Below are 20,729 nucleotides of genomic sequence, written 5' to 3'. Positions count from 1 at the left end.
TGAGGTCCTCTTGGCTTTTTCACATGCCTAGATGTAGCCCCATACTACTGCTTTTATTGGGAAGTGAGTCCCACTTTCTTCGGGGGGGGGGGGCGTAATTCCAATAATTGTGTAGCAATTTCTACACAAACAAACCACATTCTACAAATATCAGTGCAGCCATGCAATCGCCCCACACTTTTCTTTGGCCAGTTGAGCCCACTCCTAACTTATGAAGCAAATATTTGGAGGGCTGGACCTTTAACACCCAGATTTATTCATGAAAAGCTCACCAGCAACCCCCATCTTCACGCCGCCGCCCCCATACAAAATCAAGCAATTTGTTAAGAGCTAAGAATAGCCTGAGATTAGCTGAGCAGGTACAGCGGGAGCCTGTTAATCTCAGGGTCGTGGGTTCGAGTCAAGAGATTCCTACATTGTAGGGGGTTGGAACTTGAAGACCCTCGGGGTCCCCAACTCGAACATTCCATGATCCCGGCATTACAATTCCTAGGATTTTGGTTAGTTAGTTAGATCAGTGTTTTTCAACCACTGTTCCGTGGCACAATAGTGTGCCGCGAGATGTTGCCTGGTGTGCCGTGGGAAAAATTTGTTTATTTGATTCCTATTCAAGAGAATTACTTTATATAGTCAATATAGGCACAGAGTTAATTTTTTAACATTTTCTAATGGTGGTGTGCCTCGTGATTTTTTTCATGAAACAAGTGTGCCTTTGCCCAAAAAAGGTTGAAAAACACTGAGTTAGATCTCCTGGCTTCCCCAGACCAGGGCGCGCCCAGGCACATCAACAAGAGTAGGCCGATGTGCTGAGAATCCCACGGATCCCCTCCGACAAGGGTGCGCAAAGTGGGCACCCGACGCGGGAGCTCGTGGGTGGGAGACGCCGTTCAATCGGGAACTTCGACTTCCTCCTAGGGCAGCCCAGACCTTCTCCCACAAGCGCGCGCACCGGGGGAAGAGGAGGAGTCCCTTTTTTGCACCTGGGGATGGGCGGCAGGGAAAGGGAGGAGCCGTCGCCTCCCTCCTCCTGACCCGAGGCAGAGCAGGAAGAGGAGGGCGTCGCCACCAGATCAGCCACCCCGGAGGAGTCTCCTCCACGGTCCGGCGACCAGGGAGGAGAGAAACCACCCACCCCCTTGCAGGATCGCAGGGGGCGCAGATGCGCGGAGATGGCTGCGGGTCTCTGGATCGCTTTCCTGCCTCTGGCCCAACTCCTGCTGCTGGCTGCTGTGACCCTGCAGCGCGGAGGTAAGCGGCGATCGGGCGCCTCTGCCCCACGCGTGCTTTGGGTGGGGTCAGCGTAAAGGTGCGCCCGGCGGATCGGAAGCGGGGAGTTTTTTTTCTGGGTAATAAGGCTTGTCCGAGTCGCGGAGGGCGGGTTGGAGAGGTAACCGGGAGAGCCCCGTGATTGGCACGTGGGACTCAGGGTCGTGGGTTCGAACCCCGCGTTGGTCGAAAGCCTGTGCCGCGCGGGGTTCGGCTAGATGACCCATCGGGCTCCCTTCCAACTCTGCGAGTCTCCCGATTCCACGAAGAATCGACGTCCCCCCACCGCCAGCGCGCCTTGGCAACTTCCTGGCGTGCGCGGCGCCTTCGCCACCCGTGAGAGCGCCGGACCCTGGAAAGTTTGAAAGCGAGTTGGCGGGGAGCTCTTTCGTTTCGGAGTTTTCTTTCTTTCCGTCTGAGGAAAGGGGATCGGAGTCGGACTGGCCTGGAGATGGCATTGAAAATTTAACGGGGTGCGGAAGAAGTGAACGGCATCTCTACTTATTCCCTCTACCAAGGAAAACTTTCATGTCTCCTTTTGTTAGTTGGCGGCCGCACTGGAACTGCGGAACTCGCTGCCACAAGAGGTAGTGACGGCCACCAGCTTGGGTGGTTTTAAAAGAGGAAAAGGCAGATGCATGGCTGTATAAGTGGCTATTAGCCTTGATGGCTGTGCTTTTGCCTCCATGGTAGGAGACAGTACGCTTCTGAATAAGAGTTGCAGAGGAGAGTGCCCTTGTGGTCAGATCCTGCTTGCTGGTTTCCCATATAGGCGTCTAGTTGGTCACTGTGAGTACAGGATCCAGGACTGTAGATGGGCCTTGGCCTGATTTTGCAGGACTGTTCTTAGAGTAAACTGCATATCCTGAATCTGAAGTGACTGGTAGCTGTTTGCTTGCTTGCTTGTTTTAATAAAACACTGCAGTATTTTTCACTTCCACTGTAGTTGCTTTTGGTATATCTATGCTGCTTTGGGCCGACTTATTAGTGCTGCAGATGTGATTATACCACAGTTCATGGCTCAAGTTGGGTAGAGTATGGTGCTGATAATGCCAAGGTTTGATCCCCGTATGGGACGGCTGCCTGTTTCTGCATTGCAGGGGTTTGGACCAGATGATCCTCAGGATCCCTTCCAACTCTACAATTCTATAACTCTATTTATATACTTCCATTACTAACCGCACATATAGCAGCAAAACTGGACACCTTTATCTGCCCAGCCTGCAGCGAAACATGTCTCTCCCATATCAGCCTCTGTAACCACAGCAGGCGCCATAACTCTCCAACGCAGTGTTTGAAACTTGCATTGTTCTAGGCTCATTTTGCGACAGAAAATTTCATTAGCGCAAGCGGTTTCTGAGCTCTGGGCGCAGTACTGCGCCTAAGATTTCAGATTAAAACTGCAGAGTGGAAGAAAAGGAGGGTCTTTTTCTGCCTCCCCACTTCCAGCTACTCTCTGAAGACTGGAGAAGAGACCCTCTTAAGAATATTAGGGAGGGTGGGCAGGGGAAGGACTAGACCATGTGAAAAATGAATTTTAGCTGCAGTTCATTCATTTTCAGCTTTGTATTCTTGTTATAAAAAAGTGCACCTAGGCATTGTTGCGCCCATAACTTAGGTTTAAGATGCCTGACATTGCCATTATCTGGAGTTGCATGTTTGTTCAGTCGTTTAGTCGTGTCTGACTCTTCGTTACCCCATGGACCAGAGCACGCCAGGCACGCCTATCTTTCACTGCCTACCGCAGTTTGGCCAAACTCATGCTAGGTGCATGACTGGGGATCATTAGATCTTGATTGTCTTCACACACTAATACCCCACCCTGTAGAATTCTACCAGTTATATTTTATCTGCACAATTGGAATGAATTTCAGGAACCAAAATGCTTTTTTATGTGCAGAAAAAGAGGTTGGAGTAGGCCAATATGTATGTGGACTGTCCCTGGATCAAGTGTGGATCAAGTGACTCTTCTTTAAGTTCTCAAAGCTCTTAACCTAGCTCAAGGTTGTCATTGGAACTAGCCAGATGTTTGACGGATAATCAATCACAGTCAGTCCATCATTTGAAAAAGAAGGCTTTCAAGCTGTCTTACTCCAAAATGGCAACTAGACATTCTGTTTTGGCAACTGTAACCTTAGTTTTAAGAGAGGGTGGAGCACAGAGTTCTTCTTAGTTTGTGTGGAGTGATTCCATGCTCCGATGTATCTGCATGATGGTTAATGCAGCACAAATCTGGTGCCAGGGTATCATTCTGACGTTATTCTGCTAGCACAGTCAGATTCTGACTGGGAACACTGTTGGTTGGCCATACTCTCCCAACGGTTTATCAGAAAGCAGCTTTTTAAGAAGTGTTGCTGTTGCAACACTGACCTAGAAAGTTGTTTGATCCGATCCAAACACTTCTGGTGTTTCCTGTGTAGTAGCTTTGATTCACAAAGTTCTATATAGCTCACACTCAATATTTGTGTTGTCAGAGCTTCCCCCCCCCCAGAGCTTTAATTATACACAATTTATGCAAATGTTGCCTCATTTGAGTTAGTTAATGATTTGTGAAGGTATTCCAGACACCCATGGAAAAGTAGCATGTCCAGTTTTTGACACCCGGCACACTTTAACATAATTTAATTCCCTGCTCCATAATACAAGTGGTTTTTCCTTCCAAGCTCCTTCTAAGTCTTAGTTTTTTGTTATAAAAAAGAGCAATCTTATTACAACATGCAACTGATGTTACTCATTCAACTAGGCCTCTCTGGGACAAGAGAGGCCAGAAATAGCAGTTTTTAACTGGCTCCTTCTTAATGCTATATTTGCATCACTGACTGTTTGAGTGCCACACACAAAACATGCTTGTTATCCTACGCATTTCAGTCAATTTTATTATCTTACTGAGGAAATCCAGATTCTTGGTCCTTTAAGAGAAGTGGGACTTCAATAAATCCCAAAAGCCTTTTTACTGATAAGAATGGAATAGGGCCGGTTTACTGGATTTGGACGTCAACAAATCTAAACAAAGCTACTAAGCTGGCCAACAAAAACTCCCCAGAAGTCTTATCTCTGAAGTTCCAATGCATCCTGTCCCTGTAGCTGTAGAATTAGAAACAGGGAAGATGGTATGGGAAGGCTCTGTTCTAGAAAACAAAAAGGTGTGAATGAGTGCTATTATTTTGATCTAGGGATGGGCTGTACTGTAGGAAGATTTGTGGCTTGTAGTCAGGCAACAGCATAGCTGAATGTTGACTAAATATCACCCAGACGGCATTGCAAGATAACTCTTGAATTATTGTGCCTAAAAGGGAGAAAAAATCCCTGAAGGATGTGACTTATCTTGCTGGAAGGTTTTGGATCTTATCCCTAATGGTGATTAAATATGAACATAAGATATTGACTTGCTTACACCAAAGGTTCCACATCCTGCTTCCCATAGTTGCCTCTGGGAATCGCATAAGGAAGGCATGAAGGCTGGCCTTTCCCAATGTTTCTCTCCCAACAACTGGCATTCAGTGATGTTCTGTTTCCAAATAGCCCCAACAAATAAACCTTCCATAGTTTTTGTCTAGTCCCCCTTTGGTGACCATTGTTGTGTCTTGACTTTACTGCTAACCAATTTCAGTGGACGACCCCCAAGCTCTAGTATCTTATGACAGGGAGAAAAACCTCTCCACATGCTTTCTCCAAAACATGCAACATTTTATACACATCTACCATGTCTTCTTGCCGACAAAGGTCCATATAGTTAAAGCTCTGGTTTTCCCAGTAGTAATGTACGGAAGTGAGAGCTGGACCATCAAGAAGGCTGATCGCCAAAGAATTGATGCTTGTGAATTATGGTGCTGGAGAAGACTCTTGAGAGTCCCATGGACTGCAAGAAGATCAAACCTATCCATTCTTAAGGAAATCAGCCCTGAGTGCTCACTGGAAGGACAGATCCTGACGTTGAGGCTCCAGTACTTTGGCCACCTCATGAGAAGAGAAGACTCCCTGGAAAAGACCCTGATGTTGGGAAAGATGGAGGGCACAAGGAGAAGGGGACGACAGAGGATGAGATGGTTGGACAGCGTTCTTGAAGCTACTAACATGAGTCTGACCAAACTGTGGGAGGCAGTGGAAGACAGGAGTGCCTGGCGTGCTCTGGTTCATGGGGTCACGAAGAGTCGGACATGACTAAAGGACTAGACAACAACAACAACACCCTGTCTTCTCTCAATCACCTTTTTTCTCAGCTAATTATCCCCAAATTTCCTCATAGGGATAATTTTAGTTGCCCTTTCTCCTACCTTTTCCATATCCTTTTTGAAATGGAGTGACCAAAACAACACATGGATTTGGTTTCTTATAATGGCATGGTGATATTAGCAGTTCTATTATTATTGGGCCCTTTTCTTCTTTTCCCACACAGAATTCACTTTTTTCACCACACGCAGAGTTGCCGTTTTCACACAAGGGCCCACCACAACCCAGTCACTACCAGTTCAGACTCCATTAGTGTATATGTGAAGTTGGGGTGGTTGTTCTTTTTTGTCCCTATGTGCTTGTGTTGAACTGCATTTACTACTTTAATGCCAGTTCAGCCAGTTTGGAGAGGTCCTTTTGGAGCTCCTTTTAATACCTTGTTTTGTTTACCACCCTGAACAATATAGTATCATCGCCACACTTGAAATACCTTGAAGGAAGGTGCCCCACCCTTTCAATCACTTTTTTCTGTACCTTTTCCCAGCCCTACAATATCTTTTTGAAAACTGGAAAGCCTATTGTGGCTATGCTATTGTTTATTTACAAGCTCAAGTCTGGAGAAATACATTATGAATCTCTTGGAGACAGCAGGAACATTGCAGAAAACAGCATTATGCATATATATGGATCCAGATTTGCACGGGGGGGGGGGGGGAAGGTATTTCAAAAATCCTATTGACCAACCAGGGTGGATAAAAATCAATGATTTTAAAAAATAAAATCGGATTATTTTGTTTAAATTGGATTTTTTAAATAAAAGACTTTTGGAAGAAAAATATTTCTAAAGATAGTTTTCTATTTAAGCTACATTATAGTCCAAAGGTTATTCATCAGGAAATAAGGATTTGTTGTAAGTTTTTCATGTGTGCTAAAACTCAGTCTAAGTTTTTTTTTTAAAGAATTGTTTAAGCACACCAGTTAACAAACATGGATACATATGCTACAATGTTGTTGTTTTTGTTAAATAAATTGTTTAAATTGTTATTAAGGAAATGATCATTTTTCTCCTTCTGATAAAGTACAGCAGAAAAGTTGTCCAAATATAAACAGTTAACTTATTAAACCTCACAATAATTTCATAATTATCTGTCTAAGTACAGTATTTCTAATAGTATAACCAAATCTGTCATTTTTTATATAACTGTAAAAACTACTCTGAAAATTTATTAGTCCAAAGATGAAACCTTCATCTGCTTGTAAATATTGCAATTATACCAGCAAGAATGAATCTTTCTGTAAGTAATAATAATAAGAATATCAAGTTTTACTGACTAGGGATTTAAATCGATTTGATTTAAATAAAATCTACCCTGGTGCATAGGGATTTTGGATTTGATATCCCGCTTTATCACTACCTCAAAGCGGCTAACATTCTCCTTTCCCTTCCTCCCCCACAACAAACACTCTGTGAGGTGAGTGGGGCTGAGAGACTTCAGAAGGTGTGACTAGCCCAAGGTCACCCAGCAGCTGCAGGTGGAGGAGCGGAGACGCGAACCCGGTTCACCAGATTATGAGTCTACCACTCTTAACCACTACACCACACTAGCAGCCACCATTCATATCTTTGTAAACTCAAAGCTAGACCACTGTAAAGCTCTCTACAGGGCACTGACCTTTATAATGCTTAAACAGGAACAGGAAGATCAGATCACCATGGCCTTACTCCAGATGTTAGATGTGTCATTGGGAGTACATCCCTATGGTATCTATTGTTCTTGCCCCCTGTTGTTTTTCTATGTGCTTGTTATATACCGGTAGCTTGGACCCAACATTTGTTGCCATTCCTAAGACAGGAGAAGAGTTCTATAAGTTAGGGACTATGTGCCAAGTTAGGGATGAAAAGGTCGGTGTGGAGAGGCGTTCTTAATAACGCCTCCTTAATTGCAGAATAATTTATCTAGGAGCTTTCATAAAGTCTGACGGCAAGCGTCTTCTTCAAGACGTGTCATCTTCAACTAGATTTTGATGACTGGTGTGAATGGCAAGATGTACAGTGTGCCATTAATAAGGTTTAGTGAGTCTTGTTTCAACTAGTTTGTTTTAATTATCCACTCCAGACACTTGAGATGGGCTGAATTACAAATCAAATGAATAAAAGCATTCCTTAAATCCCTGCAGAACTGGACAGCAGCTCTGTGCATTTCAGAGAACTTCCCTGGACTTGCTGGCCAGCTGCTCCAAATCCAAAATCATTGACATCACAAAGCTGGCTCCGAGCAGTTTATGTTTGGTGGAATCATAGAATTGGACTGGCCTGGTGATATCTGAAAGTGCCCAGACTACTTCCATTCTATGTAGCATATTTCAAAGAATCACTGAATTTTGGAGTTGGAAGAGACCTCAAGTGTCATCTGGTCCAACCATTAGCTAAAGGTGGAGATGGAGATTCCACAGATGTTTCTCTTGTAGTTTTGTCACTTTCCACCTGCTCTGCGTTGGCTGCCTTTGAACATGAACTGTTTAATAACTAGCACAATGGAGGCGGCACCAGAAAAACCGAAACTGCCCTACGATGTGATTAAACGTTTCAGGTGACCAAGCTCCGCAGAGATCTTTGGGTAACAGTATATTAGCAATTTTCAGCTCCTTCATTCTTTTTTCCTCAAGAGTTTTAGCAATGTAGAGGCAGTTGAATTGTTGGGTTTTACAATGGGAACATAAGAATCTGCCTTGTAAGGAGACCAAGTAGCCCTGCCTTGACTTGCAGCTACATTCCAGGGTTTCAGAAAAAGTCTCTCTCAACCCTGCTTGGAGATGCCAGGGCCTTCCCCCCTATTTGCAACTACCCCAAGAAATATTTTCCAAGTAAAACCGATGAAACAGAACCTTGGCTATTGGGAATACATGAGATACTTATATCATAGCACCCAAATTTAACACGGCACACTCCTTTGGGTGTTGTTTTCTCAATGTAAAGTCAAACATGTGAAATCGGGTCCTAAAATATTTAGAACATCAGAAGATCTTCTGGAACTACAGCTGATTCAAAATTGTCTGGAGCACCAGTATTACTAAATAAACTGACTGATAACAATTTCCTGGACAAGCCACATCAATGGCTACAACTTGGTGGTAATGGCATTGTAATGTTTCATTATGTAGCATTAGTCACCTGCTGATAAATATTCCCAGTGTTTTGTTTGAAAGGATCTACTATTGATCACTAGCCAGAATAGAGTGACATAGAAGCATATTCAAGGTATTCAGGAATGGACAGTTGTAGCCCTGCGCCCATTTACTTGTGAGGAAGCCATACTGAACTCAGCGGGACTTGCTTGGCGTTTCCGTGCGCTGCTCTGGTTCGCCAGAAGCAGCTTAGTCATGCTGGCCACATGATCCGGAAGCTGTCTGCGGACAAACGCCTGCTCCCTTGGCCAGTAAAGCAAGATGAGTGCTGCAACCCCAGAGTCGTCCGCGGCTGGACTTAACGGTCAGGGGTCTCTTTACCTTTACACCATAACTGAAGTATAAAAAGTATGGCGTCTTGTTTCTTCGTGTGCAATGCTCCATGTTTCTCCTGCTCCTCACCATGACCCCCCACTGCCGTTGGCTTCTGTCTGTCTGGAGAAACAATGGAGTGCCACTCCGGGGGTGATGTCAAACCACTGTGTTAGGGTGACGGAAAAGTTTGTTTTGCTGGGCAGGTTGGGTCAACAAGTGTTTTCTTTTTCCTTTTTTCCTGCCAGCAAACGATTGACGAATGGCAGCTTATGATTGTCTGGGTTTGCAGGAGGGGGAGTTGAAAAGGAGAGGATTTTGAGAGACAGTTGGTGAAGTTGGGAGAATAGGTAGGGAAATAGGGAGTGAGAGGAGAGAGCAGTGCCGGGTTCACATATAAGCTAAACAAGCTATAGCTGAGGGCCCCACTCTCTTGGGGGGCTCCCAAAAAAATTAAAGGGAAAAAAACCTGGATGTACGTTTCCAAAATATAAGATAAAAAAGAAATAAAATTAAACCTACATACAGCAACAGTGGCAAATGGCTTTAGATACCTATTAGGTCCATAAATTACCATATAGCATATATATTCAACACAAAAAGCAGCGGCAATATGTTGTTGACAAAGGACAGCTGGACATATAAAGGGCCCCATTACCTTCAGGGGCTTAGGGCCTCATCAAACCTAAATCCAGCCCTGGGACTGGGAGAGAGAGTTGGTTCTGGGTAGAAACATCCACTCTGAGGAAAATATCACAAGCTAGAGAAAGGAGTCTCTGAGCTTAGTGTGAAGGACAGTGTGTGGCGTCCTGTGAGAGTTAATAGGCCAGGAATTAACTGGGAGGCTGAGGCTGAGGCAGGAGAAGTAGAAGCTGTAAAGAGACAGTCTACTTAGGTCTCATTCATTCCAGTCAGGAGGGGAGAGATTCTTCTACGAAAAGAGAAGACTCCCAAACCAGTTAAGAGGGGTGTGGAGATCCCTTGGGTCTGTTACTTGGAGTACCTCAGGAGCAGGGTTGTCAAAGGAGTGTGTAACTGACAGGAAGTACCACCTTGTTCAAGAACCAAAGCATTAAGCTGCAACAGCTGTGCAACAACTGAGAAAGAACTGAAGTGAAATAGCATTATAATCTGAAGTATCCTATGTTTTACCCACTTTGTGTCACAAACTTCCTTTATTTAATAAAATCATTCTTGTTTATTTGATCAAATCCTGCCTGAGACTCCCAAATTATTAAGTTTTCCCTTACACAAGTCCCCCACAAGATAATCTGGGGTAGTTTGCTGGAATTTGTGGAATTGGTGTTCTGTGAGGTTTAAGTGAGGGCTGGCCCAACGGCGTCAGGGAAAAAGTGCCATTGCATTTAACAGCACCAAAGCTTGTGTCCATGGGGCACATGCCCGAGGAGCATATATGGAGGTCCTGGGCTGCCTAAAAGACAAGATCCCCCTCTCGGCCTGACCAATGTCACATTTGGCACCAGCTTGGCTGAAGAAGTTGCCAGAAAGAAGTGTACAAGTGTACAACCATCTTAGGGACTCCATTCTGGATTTGTGTAGGGTTTACTCCTTATCCGTTTCTCTTCCCTAAGATAGCCTAAGATCAGAGGCACCATTTACCTGTGTGGCCTTGCCTTGCAGATATCCAGGCATGCCGGCCACTAAAATCAGGCCTGTTCACTGGTACTGTGGGCTCTCAGGAAAAGCCACAGAGGGCTGTTCTTGTCCTATTTTTTGGTTAGCCTAACTCAGGGGTGGCCAACTCTGAAGAGACTGTGATCTACCGGTACTCACAGAATTAAAATCTGGCAGTGATTTTTGGGGGGTTCAGGTCAGAGTTAAGCTTTTTTAGGAAGGAGGAAGGCCCATTTTTTAGGGGTTCATGTCAGAGTTGTTGAGCTTTTCTGAGGTGGGAGGAATGCCCTGGTTTTTTTGGGGGGGGTGAAGGACTAAAATGTTGATCATTTTTTAGGGGAGCCAAAGTTGTTGAGCTTCTTTGGGGGGAGCCAGTGATCTACCAGTGATCTACCACAGACGTCCAGTGATCTACCGGTAGATCACGATCTACCTGTTGGACATGTGCCTGGCCTAACTGATTCCATGTTGCTTCTGTAGAAAACTGCCTGCTTTAGAATTTAGGAGGGTGAGCCTCGAATATGTGAAGACCAGATAACATTGCTAGGCGATTTTCAGGAAAACCTCCCTCTGCCAGGCAACTCTCCCCTTCAAGGTCTCCAGGCAGGGTGTCCTGTTTAGATCAGCACAAGGAACCTCAAAAGGGGGAAAGTGAGGGGGGGATGTCTATAAAAAGTACAAAGGCTATTTGGGGCGGCTTCACCACCACGCTGGTGAGTGTGGCTCGCCTGCTCTGTTTTACTCAGCTGAATAAATGAGTGGTTATGGGAATCTCCTCTTGTCTATGTGGCATTTATTGGCTTTTCAGTGACCAAGGCAGCTTGGGCCCAATTAGCGGACCCCAACAGTACCATGGACATAATTCACAGGAAAATGCCTCCCTCGGCACTCTTGTAAGGCATAAAGGGCACCTAAGCAATCTGGTCCAAGGTACACAATCTAGGAGAAATGCATGCTTAGTTGGTCCCTTTGAAAGACAGGCTTAGCTTTGTAGCTCAATGTTTGCAGAAGCTTCATTTACCAGAGTAAACATGCTTCTTTGGCCTGACTGGTTCTGCGTCCAGCTGACAACTTCCTTGTTCTTTTGTCGAGCCCTTGCTTTTGAGCGTTACGTGCTGGGTGTTGCGCAGCGCTGAGCGGTGCCTTGCGGAAAATATTGGAATGATGTGTGTGTGTCTGTGGTCTGAGTTTTTCATGTCTGTTATCTTGCCTCACTCTCTTGCCCTTGTTTCACTTCTCATTTCAGCCCGAGGTGTGCATATATCTCTTTGGGACAAGTTAGACATGATGCTAATTGTATCTTTGCATCTAACCTGCTGATTTTTCAAAATGCAAATTGCACCAGCAGGTGGTTGGGAAGGGTGAGAGCAGAGCAGAGAGAGGGAATTTAATCCTTACTCTCCCCTGCTGTAGTCTGGAGGAAAATCCACCTTGGGAAGGTGCTATTTGCCTTAAGGGGAAATGTCTTTTAGTGGCAAATTCTTCCCTCCCTCCCCCCCCCCACATCAAAGGCAAATACCAGGTTCAGAAGAAGGATTTCCCCCAGGAGCCCAGCAGGGAAGGCCAATTGTTTTGAAACACAGTATTTGTAAGCTTTGTGTATTTTACAGATTTGTAAGTCACTTTGAGACATTTCTTGCGTGAGAAGCATTTTATTTTTTAAAAAAGGGAGTATTAATAATAATTAAATCCCCTTCCCGTGCCTGCTCTGATTCCATCAAATATCACACACACATATCCTAAATGCACAGACGATACATTTTGAAAAACCTGCAGCTTAGCTGCAAAGATGTACTAGTTTGTCCCTTTTAATGCTGATTTGTGAAAACTTTCTGTTTGCAGTGGTTTCCTTGTTACAATCCCCCCATCCAAGTATCTTTTTTCTTGCTGGCCTGGAGATTCTGAGCTGCTGGGAATTAGGATACACATGTCCTCATGAGAGTAAGGAGATAGGAAATGTAGAGGAAACAATGTTGTTAGTTGCTAAGTTTATGTCTACATAATTCCCCCTACTTCTTAACTCCTCCTCCATGTTCATTAATTCCCAGGCGGCTTGGGGCTTTTTTAGCCCTTTTATGACTGTCATGAGCACTACTGAGCGATAGAAATCCTGCAATGTAGACAGCAGCCAATGGGGTTCAAATTTGGTCAACAGGCTGCCTGTTACTGCTTCCATCATTGAGGACCCGCTACAGTTTGTAGCTCTTATTGGCAATTTGTGTATTCCTTCTCAGACACACGCCTCCCGATTAGACCTGGAAGAAATGGAGGCAGTGAGAGATTTCACTTTCTTGGGTTCCATGATCACTGCAGATGGTGACAGCAGTCACGAAATTAGAAGACGCCTGCTTCTTGGGAGAAAAGCAATGACAAACCTAGACAGCATCTTAAAAAGCAAAGACATCACCTTGCCGACAAAGGTCCGTATAGTTAAAGCTATGGTTTTCCCAGTAGTAATGTACAGAAGTGAGAGCTGGACCATAAAGAAGGCTGATTGCCGAAGAATTGATGCTTTTGAATTATGGTGCTGAAGGAGACTCTTGAGAGTCCCATGGACTGCAAGAAGATCAAACCTATCCATTCTCAAAGGACAGATCCTGAAGTTGAGGCTCCAGTACTTTGGCCACCTCATGAGAAGAGAAGACTCCCTAGAAAAGACCCTGATGTTGGGAAAGATGGAGGGCACAAGGAGAAGGGGACGACAGAGGATGAGATGGTTGGACAGTGTTCTCGAAGCTACTAACATGAGTTTGGCCAAACTGCGAGAGGCAGTGAAGGATAGGCGTGCCTGGCGTGCTCTGGTCCATGGGGTCACGAAGAGTTGGACACGACTGAACGACAAATCTGTACCAGGCTCACACCCGAATGATAATTCGAGAGCATTTGCAGTTGTTCTGGAAAATCTGCTACATATCCCCGAGTAAGACTTCCTCTGTTGAATGCTGAATGAAAACGAGTTGGTTTTTTTTTTAATACTACTGTAGTTCATGAAGACCGAATCTCATTAGTGAGTGTGCACATACACAAGATTTCACAATATTCTTCCCACATTTGGTATTGTGGAATAAACTGTGAAAGTGATTTTGGAGTGTGGCAACCACTTCCTTTACATTTGAAAGAAGAGCTAGACTAATTTCCAAGAACAGGTCATTAATTTGCCTGCCTCCCTCTCATGTTTAGCAGTGTTCACACATCCACTGTTTTTTGCTGGGCGCAATGTTATACTGATACCCAAAAACTGAGGCGCACGTTTTAAGATTATCGTGCACCAAAGGCTATTCAGGTTACTCTCTTCCATTCCTTTTATACGTGGTAGTGGTGGCAGAGCTTGTTTTACAAAAGTCGTGTTGTATCGCCTTGGTCTCTCGATGTAAAAGCAAATTTTTTAAAAAAAATCTCTATATAAAATGTATGGACACTGGAGGCAGGGGTTAGGTGGAAGGTGACCTCTATACTGCTAGATCCTGTGGACCCCAAAGGTCCAGCCATCCAAAAGCCTCTCCTGAAGGTCTTTCTCCTGAATTGGGTGAGCTATTGTGTGAAATATGGAGGGATCTCTCAAAATTAGGCAGAGGCACATCATGTGCAGAGCTTCAGTGAATATTGACTATATTGATTTTCCCAATTTTCATAATTTCATGGTTGGAGTGCCTGATTATACAATGGCACCTTGGTTCTCAAACTTAATCTGTTCCGGAAGTCTGTTCCAAAACCAAAGCGTTCCAAAACCAAGGCGTGCTTTCCCATAGAAAGTAACGCAAAACTGATTAATCCGTTCCAGACTTTTAAAAACGACCCCTAAAACAGCAATTTAACATGAATTTTACTATCTAGTGATACCATTGATCCATAAAATGAAAGCAATAATCAATGTACTGTACTATAAAATAAATAAGACTGTACTGTAGATGATAAAAATTAAAAAAAAAAAAAATTTACCTGAACTGATGATAGTCCTTGTTTGGATGGGGGGGCTTTTATCCATTTCCGCAGTCACACAATCAATCAATCAATCAATCAGCAGCTGAACTGGGTCCACACAGTCACAAAAACAAATGAACCGAAAAAGCTTCAAAACCAAAAATGCAAAATAAATAGCAAAAACAAACTTAATCCATTCCGGAAGTCCATTTGACTTCTGAAATGTTCGAAAACCAAGGCACAGCTTCTGATTGGTGCAGGCGCCCCAGAAACGATAGCCATCAGATGTTCGGCTTCTGAAAAACGTTCGAAAACCGGAACACTTACTTCCAGGTTTTTGGTGTTTGAGTACCAAGGTACTACTGTACTAAAAAGGGATATTATACAGCAGTCAGTTGCCACCAGTATTGCCTTTTTATGGACCCAAGAGAAGACAGACACATAATTTCTCTTTTGATGCTTTATTCACTCATATATTGATTACGATTCTATAATGCACTGCAGTTCTTAAAAGCAATATTTTACTTCAGTGCACACATCCCATTCTAATAATCTAATGTCTTGGGCAAAGAGTTGATGCCATTTTTGAACATAACATAAATCCTACTAATTGGTTGGTCAGGCCAATTAGTAAGGGAGAATCTTGCCAAGCCAGAAGTTATTGTGGCCAGCTTAAATGTAGTCCCTGTTCAAGTGTTTGCATGTGTTTAACACTGGACTTCTTATATGATTTTTCTCAAAATTCGTCACCTGGGTGGGTCCCACCTTATACATACTAGAGCATGGGTAGGCAAACTAAGGCCTGAGGGCCGGATCCAGCCCAATCGCCTTCTAAATCCGGCCCCCGGGTGGTTGGGAAACAGCATGTTTTTACATGAGTAGAATGTGTCCTTTTATTTAAAATGCATCTCTGGGTTATTTGTGGGGCATAGGAATTCATTCATTCCCCCCCCCCCAATATATATATATATATATAGAGAGAGAGAGAGAGAGAGAGAGATATAGATATAGATATATATATATAGCTATATATAGTCCGGCCCCCCCACAAGGTCTGAGGGACAGTGGACCAGCCCCCTGCTAAAAAAGTTTGCTGACCCCTGTACTGGAGACCCAAGGAATCGCTTTCTGAAACCTTTGTTCTCAGAAGCAAGCAGGCACGCCCTGGCAGAAATGGTTCAGTTTCTTCTGCGTGAAAATCATAGCTTCATAACACAGAGAGTGGCTCTCTGCACCGGCTTGTGGGGGGGGGGGGACGGACATTAAAAAGGAGTTAAGATAAAATCACTATAAATTGTTTTGCTGATTTAATCTGAATTTGAGCTAGATTAAAGCTTTCTGCTTGCCTCTGGTACCTTATTTCTCTCACATCATGGATGTGGGCTTATATTATGGGTATATGTTCTGTATTATTTTTATTAATACTGTTGCTACAAGTTCGTCACGACCTTTGGCTAGAGCATTTCAGGGGGTTGGACTAGATGACCCTTGGGTCCCTCCCAGCTCTACAATTCTGTGATTCTAATGAATTTATGAACAACTTCAAAGGAACCTTATGATATACCTTGCGGTGTGTTAGAGGCTTGTGATCAACTTGTGCCTGCCTAGCAAGCCGTGTCTTCCTGCATAACTGAACTGTTGTGCTGTTTTTGCTGTATAGTTTGTTTGCTTTCTCCATATCATTTCATCACAAGTCATTAACATGCCTGCTATTTCTACTGTCTCTCTTTTTTTAACACTTGCAGCCAGCCTATTAACTCTACCATCAGCTGTTCAAAATGTTATGATTTAGCTTTTGCATCATTTAAGTTCCCCTCTTGCATATTAATATAATTCTCTATCCCTTAGGTTAAGCTATCTACGTTTCTGACACGTATTAAAGCTCTTTCCCATAGCTGGTTTTTAAAATCTGGTATTATTTATTCAGAGGCCCTATCAAAGAGCATATTTCTGGAGTTCTTTCTTTCAAGCTTTGCCCAAAGGTATAAGCCTTTGTTTTTAATGTACTCTTGCTGCTCTGAATATTGCTGTTCAGCTGCTGGAACTGTTTTATTCATTGGTTTGCCATTATGGATCTGGTATGGTATTGAACTATTTATTCAATATTTATTTATTTATTTGGCGTAATAAATATTTATTCAATATTTATAATTTATTTATCATAATAAAGGATAAATGGACATAAATCTGATATCAGGAATCACAAGACAGAGAAACCAGTAGGAGAACACTTCAATCTCTCAGGACATTCTCAAAATAGCTGTCTTAATACAAAAGAATTTCAGAAATAGACTGGAAAGAGAAGTTGCTGAATTGCAACTCATTACCAAACTTAAAACCATGGAGAGACCTGGTCTGAACAAAAGACATTGGATTCTTATCTCATTATCTCATTATACATGACAAAGCTATCTTTAGCCATCTCACCCCTTGCTTTTTCCTGTAAGACCAATTGTAGTCGCTAACAGTGGTCAACAGGTTTTCCACACCCATCAGCCAATCACCCATTCCCACCACCCTTCTGAGTAATACCCCTCCTCACTCTCTCACTATATATAAGGGTCTGGTGACTTCTGTTTCAGTGTATCTGAAGAAGTGTGCATGCACACGAAAGCTCATACCAAGAACAAACTTAGTTGGTCTCTAAGGTGCTACTGGAAGGAATTTTTTATTTTTTATTTTGTTTTATTTATTTTTTGTATGTGTTTATACAGCTTGGCTGTTGATTTGTGATTTATTTATTGTCAGCCGCTTTGGGTTTCTTTTCAGAAGGAAGAACCAAGGTACAAATATGAATTGAAGCAGGAGAAATGAAGTGAAATTGTGCTTTTAAAAACAAAATTTACATATGGCGCGGGTAGAGAGAAAATGTTCTCTTTAATTCCTCCAGGTTGCTTGGCAGTAGCACCAGGGCAGACAAAATTATTCTTTGCACAGCACATTGTGAACTTACAAAATATGTTACCTGAAAATTCAATGATGACTCTCTTTCCTCTGCCATTCCTCTAATTAAATTCACAGCCTCCAGCATCTTCTTAAAAACCCTATCGGTTGCTTGATTCTCCTGTGTAATGTCTAAATTTGGCCCATACACTACAAGGAATATGAATAAGATAATTCTCATGGTACTTAATATCTTCTGCAAATAGCTCCAGTTTGGAGGCAATCTTTAAATTTCCTTGCATGTGATATTAACAACAGCCTGGAAGTAATTCATAGTGAGAACACTGAATATGATAAGAAAGTAAGGAGGCTGGCTGAGCAAAGCCTATTAAGGCAAGAACTGCCTGAATCTGGGTGGGGGTGGGGGGGTCTTAAACCAAAAGCAGCCGCGTCTGTCAACACCAGTTACTGCTAATGCAGGCCTGAACAAGTAGTAATGAACTCGCTATTGCAGCAAGTTGGAATGAGTTGGGAATCTTGTACGGGGAATGATGAAGAATAAAATGAGCATCTCTGCCTAGAACCAGGATGCTTCTTGGCCATCCCTGAGGAGATGTGAATACATAAGTGGGTGTGCCAGTGTGGTGTAGTGGTTAAGAGCGGTAGACTCGTAATCTGGGGAACCGGGTTCGTGTCTCCGCTCCTCCACATGCAGCTGCTGGGTGACCTTGGGCTAGTCACACTTCTTTGAAGTCTCTCAGCCCCACTCACCCCACAGAGTGTTTGTTGTGGGGGAGGAAGGGAAAGGAGAATGTTAGCCGCTTTGAGACTCCTTCGGGTAGTGAAAAGCGGGATATCAAATCCAAACTACTCCTCCTCCTCCTCTTCTTCTTCTTCTTCTTCTTCTTCTTCTTCTTCTTCTTCCCCTTCCCTGTTCCACATTTGAAGCGCATAACTTCTCCCAAGGAATCCTTGGAACTGTGGTTTGTTAAGGGTGCTGGGGACTGCAGCTCTGTGAAGGGTAAACAACAGAGGTTGAATCCTGACAAGTACTGTTTTTGGGGGAACACGAAGCAGGCAATTGTGGGGCACTCCCTGGTCCTGAATGGGGTAACTGTGCCCCTGAAGGACCAGGTGCGCAGCCTGGGAGTCATTTTGGACTCACTGCTGTCCATGGAGGTGCAGGTCAATTCTGTGTCCAGGGCGGCTGCCTACCAGCTCCATCTGGTACGCAGGCTGAGACCGTACCTGCCCGCAGACTGTCTCACCAGAGTGGTGCATCTCTGGTTGTCTCCCGCTTGGACTACTGCAATGCGTTCTACATGGGGCTACCCTTGAAGGTGACCTGGAAACTGCAACTAATCCAGAATGCGGCAGCTAGACTGGTGACTGGGGAGTGGCCACCAAGACCATATAACACTGGTCCTGAAAGACCTACATTGGTTCGCAGTACGTTTCCAAGCACAATTCAAAGTGTTGGTGCTGACCTTTCAAGCCCCAATCGGCCTCGGCCCAGTATAGCTGAAGGAGCGTCCAGTGCCAAGTGAGGCTACAGGGAACCAGGCAGAGGGCCTTCTCAATGGTGGCACCCGCCCTGTGGAATGCCCTCCCATCAGAGGTCGAGGAAATAAACAACTATCTGACTTTTAGAAGACACCTGAAGGCAGCCCTGTTTAGGGAAGTTTTTAATGTTTGATGTTTTATTGTGTTTTTAATATTCTGTTGGGAGCCTCCCAGAGTGGCTGGGGAAACCCAGACAGATGGGCGGGGTATAAATAAATAAATAAATAAATAATTCCCATCATTCTTTGGGGGAGGTGATGTGCTTTCAGTGAACGACGTGCACTCAGCCTGCATCGTGTGTGTGCACCTTGACGGAGCAAGGAAGTGCAGTGGTAGTTGGGAGATTTTTGCTTGCCCTTCTTCACTTCATCATCCGATGTGTCATCATGCTAAGCCGAGGTTTTTACACGCAAAGAATTCCCCTCCTTATGAGCAAGTTTTGCATTTCTTGTAATCCTAGCAAGGGTACATGCAGAGAGATGCATAGGCTTAAGAAAGGAAAAAAGCAAGACGTGAATCATTGCTATCGCCGTGCTTGCGAACGGCACTGATAAATGAAATGTTATATATATATATTTATTTCACCATATCCTTCCTAAGTTATTTGACCCTCCTGAACGTCGAGAAAGTATTTCTCTTTGCTTATGCAATGGGCCGTAATGTTTAGTGAGCGGAGATCTTTGCTTACACTTTTCGACTGTGTTTGCCTTACTTTGGGTAGATCTTTTGGCTTTTAAAGAGGTTTTGCTCATGCGACAGTGGAATTTTTTCTTCTTTTTGCCTGTACAAAAAGCAATTGTTTACTGTGCTATTTCCTGACAGAATGGTTGGCCCAAATTGGCCCAGAATGGTTGGCCCAAATGAAGCAGTTCAGTGTGACTCCTCTGTCCAACATTAGGCTCCTCTCATAGTCTGGTGTGCCAGTACACATGTGGTTCCTTTTTTACTTTTTAAGCAACAAATGAGCAATAGTTAAAGTGGCTACAAATATGTTGTTGTTGTTGTAATTTATTATTTATACCCCGTCCATCTGGCTCGGTTTCCCTAGCCACTCTGTGCGGCTGGATCAAGCCAAATGCCTTGTGACTCGAACGTTTCGGCTCTCAAACGATCGAAAACTGGAAGTGAGTGTTCCAGTTTTTGAACAATTTTAGGAAGCCAAACATCCGGCGCAGCTTCCGATTGAGTGCAGGAAGATCCTGCAGCCAATTGGAAGCTGTGCCTTGGTTGTGAAACGTTTTCGGAAGTTGAACAGATTCTGTTCGGCAACCGAGCTACGACTGTATGTGTTTAACAGCCGTTGCAAAACTCTCTCCAGTAACAAAAGTGCATATACCTTTGAGAGCAGTACATGTGAAAAGGATCTAGAAGTCTTGGTAGACCATAAACTTGACATGAGTCAACAGTGTGATGCAGCAGCTAAAAAAGCCAATGCAATTCTGGGCTGCATCAATAGGAGTATAGCATCTAGATCAAGGGAAGTAATAGTACCACTGTATTCCGCTCTGGTCAGACCTCACCTGGAGTACTGTGTCCAGTTCTGGGCACCACAGTTCAAGAAGGATACTGACAAGCTGGAATGTGTCCAGAGGAGGGCAACCAAAATGGTCAAAGGCCTGGAAACGATGCCTTATGAGGAACGGCTTAGGGAGCTGGGTATGTTTAGTCTGGAGAAGAGAAGGTTAAGGGGTGATATGATAGCCATGTTCAAATATATAAAAGGATGTCATATAGAGGAGGGGGAAAGGTTGTTTTCTGCTGCTCCAGAGAAGCGGATACGGAGCAATGGATTC

The 20,729-nt window shown here is 43.9% G+C and overlaps 1 protein-coding gene across 1 annotated transcript in view; it reads left to right on the top strand.

The window, feature by feature from the left end:
• The first annotated feature begins 987 nt into the window (after window positions 1–987).
• CDCP1 (CUB domain containing protein 1) overlaps window positions 988–20,729 on the top strand; it is a 36,743-nt gene continuing 17,001 nt past the window's right edge. Inside the window, exon 1 of the mRNA XM_033165689.1 lies at window positions 988–1,248. Within this exon, the coding sequence (XP_033021580.1) occupies window positions 1,170–1,248 (79 nt within the window). The 5' untranslated portion in view covers window positions 988–1,169. The remainder of the gene's footprint in view (window positions 1,249–20,729) is intronic.

Source organism: Lacerta agilis, chromosome 12 (assembly GCF_009819535.1).
Source record: "Lacerta agilis isolate rLacAgi1 chromosome 12, rLacAgi1.pri, whole genome shotgun sequence".
NCBI lineage: Eukaryota > Metazoa > Chordata > Lepidosauria > Squamata > Lacertidae > Lacerta > Lacerta agilis.
Note: the sequence above shows the minus strand (reverse complement) of the source record. Positions and strands in the feature narration are given on the sequence as shown.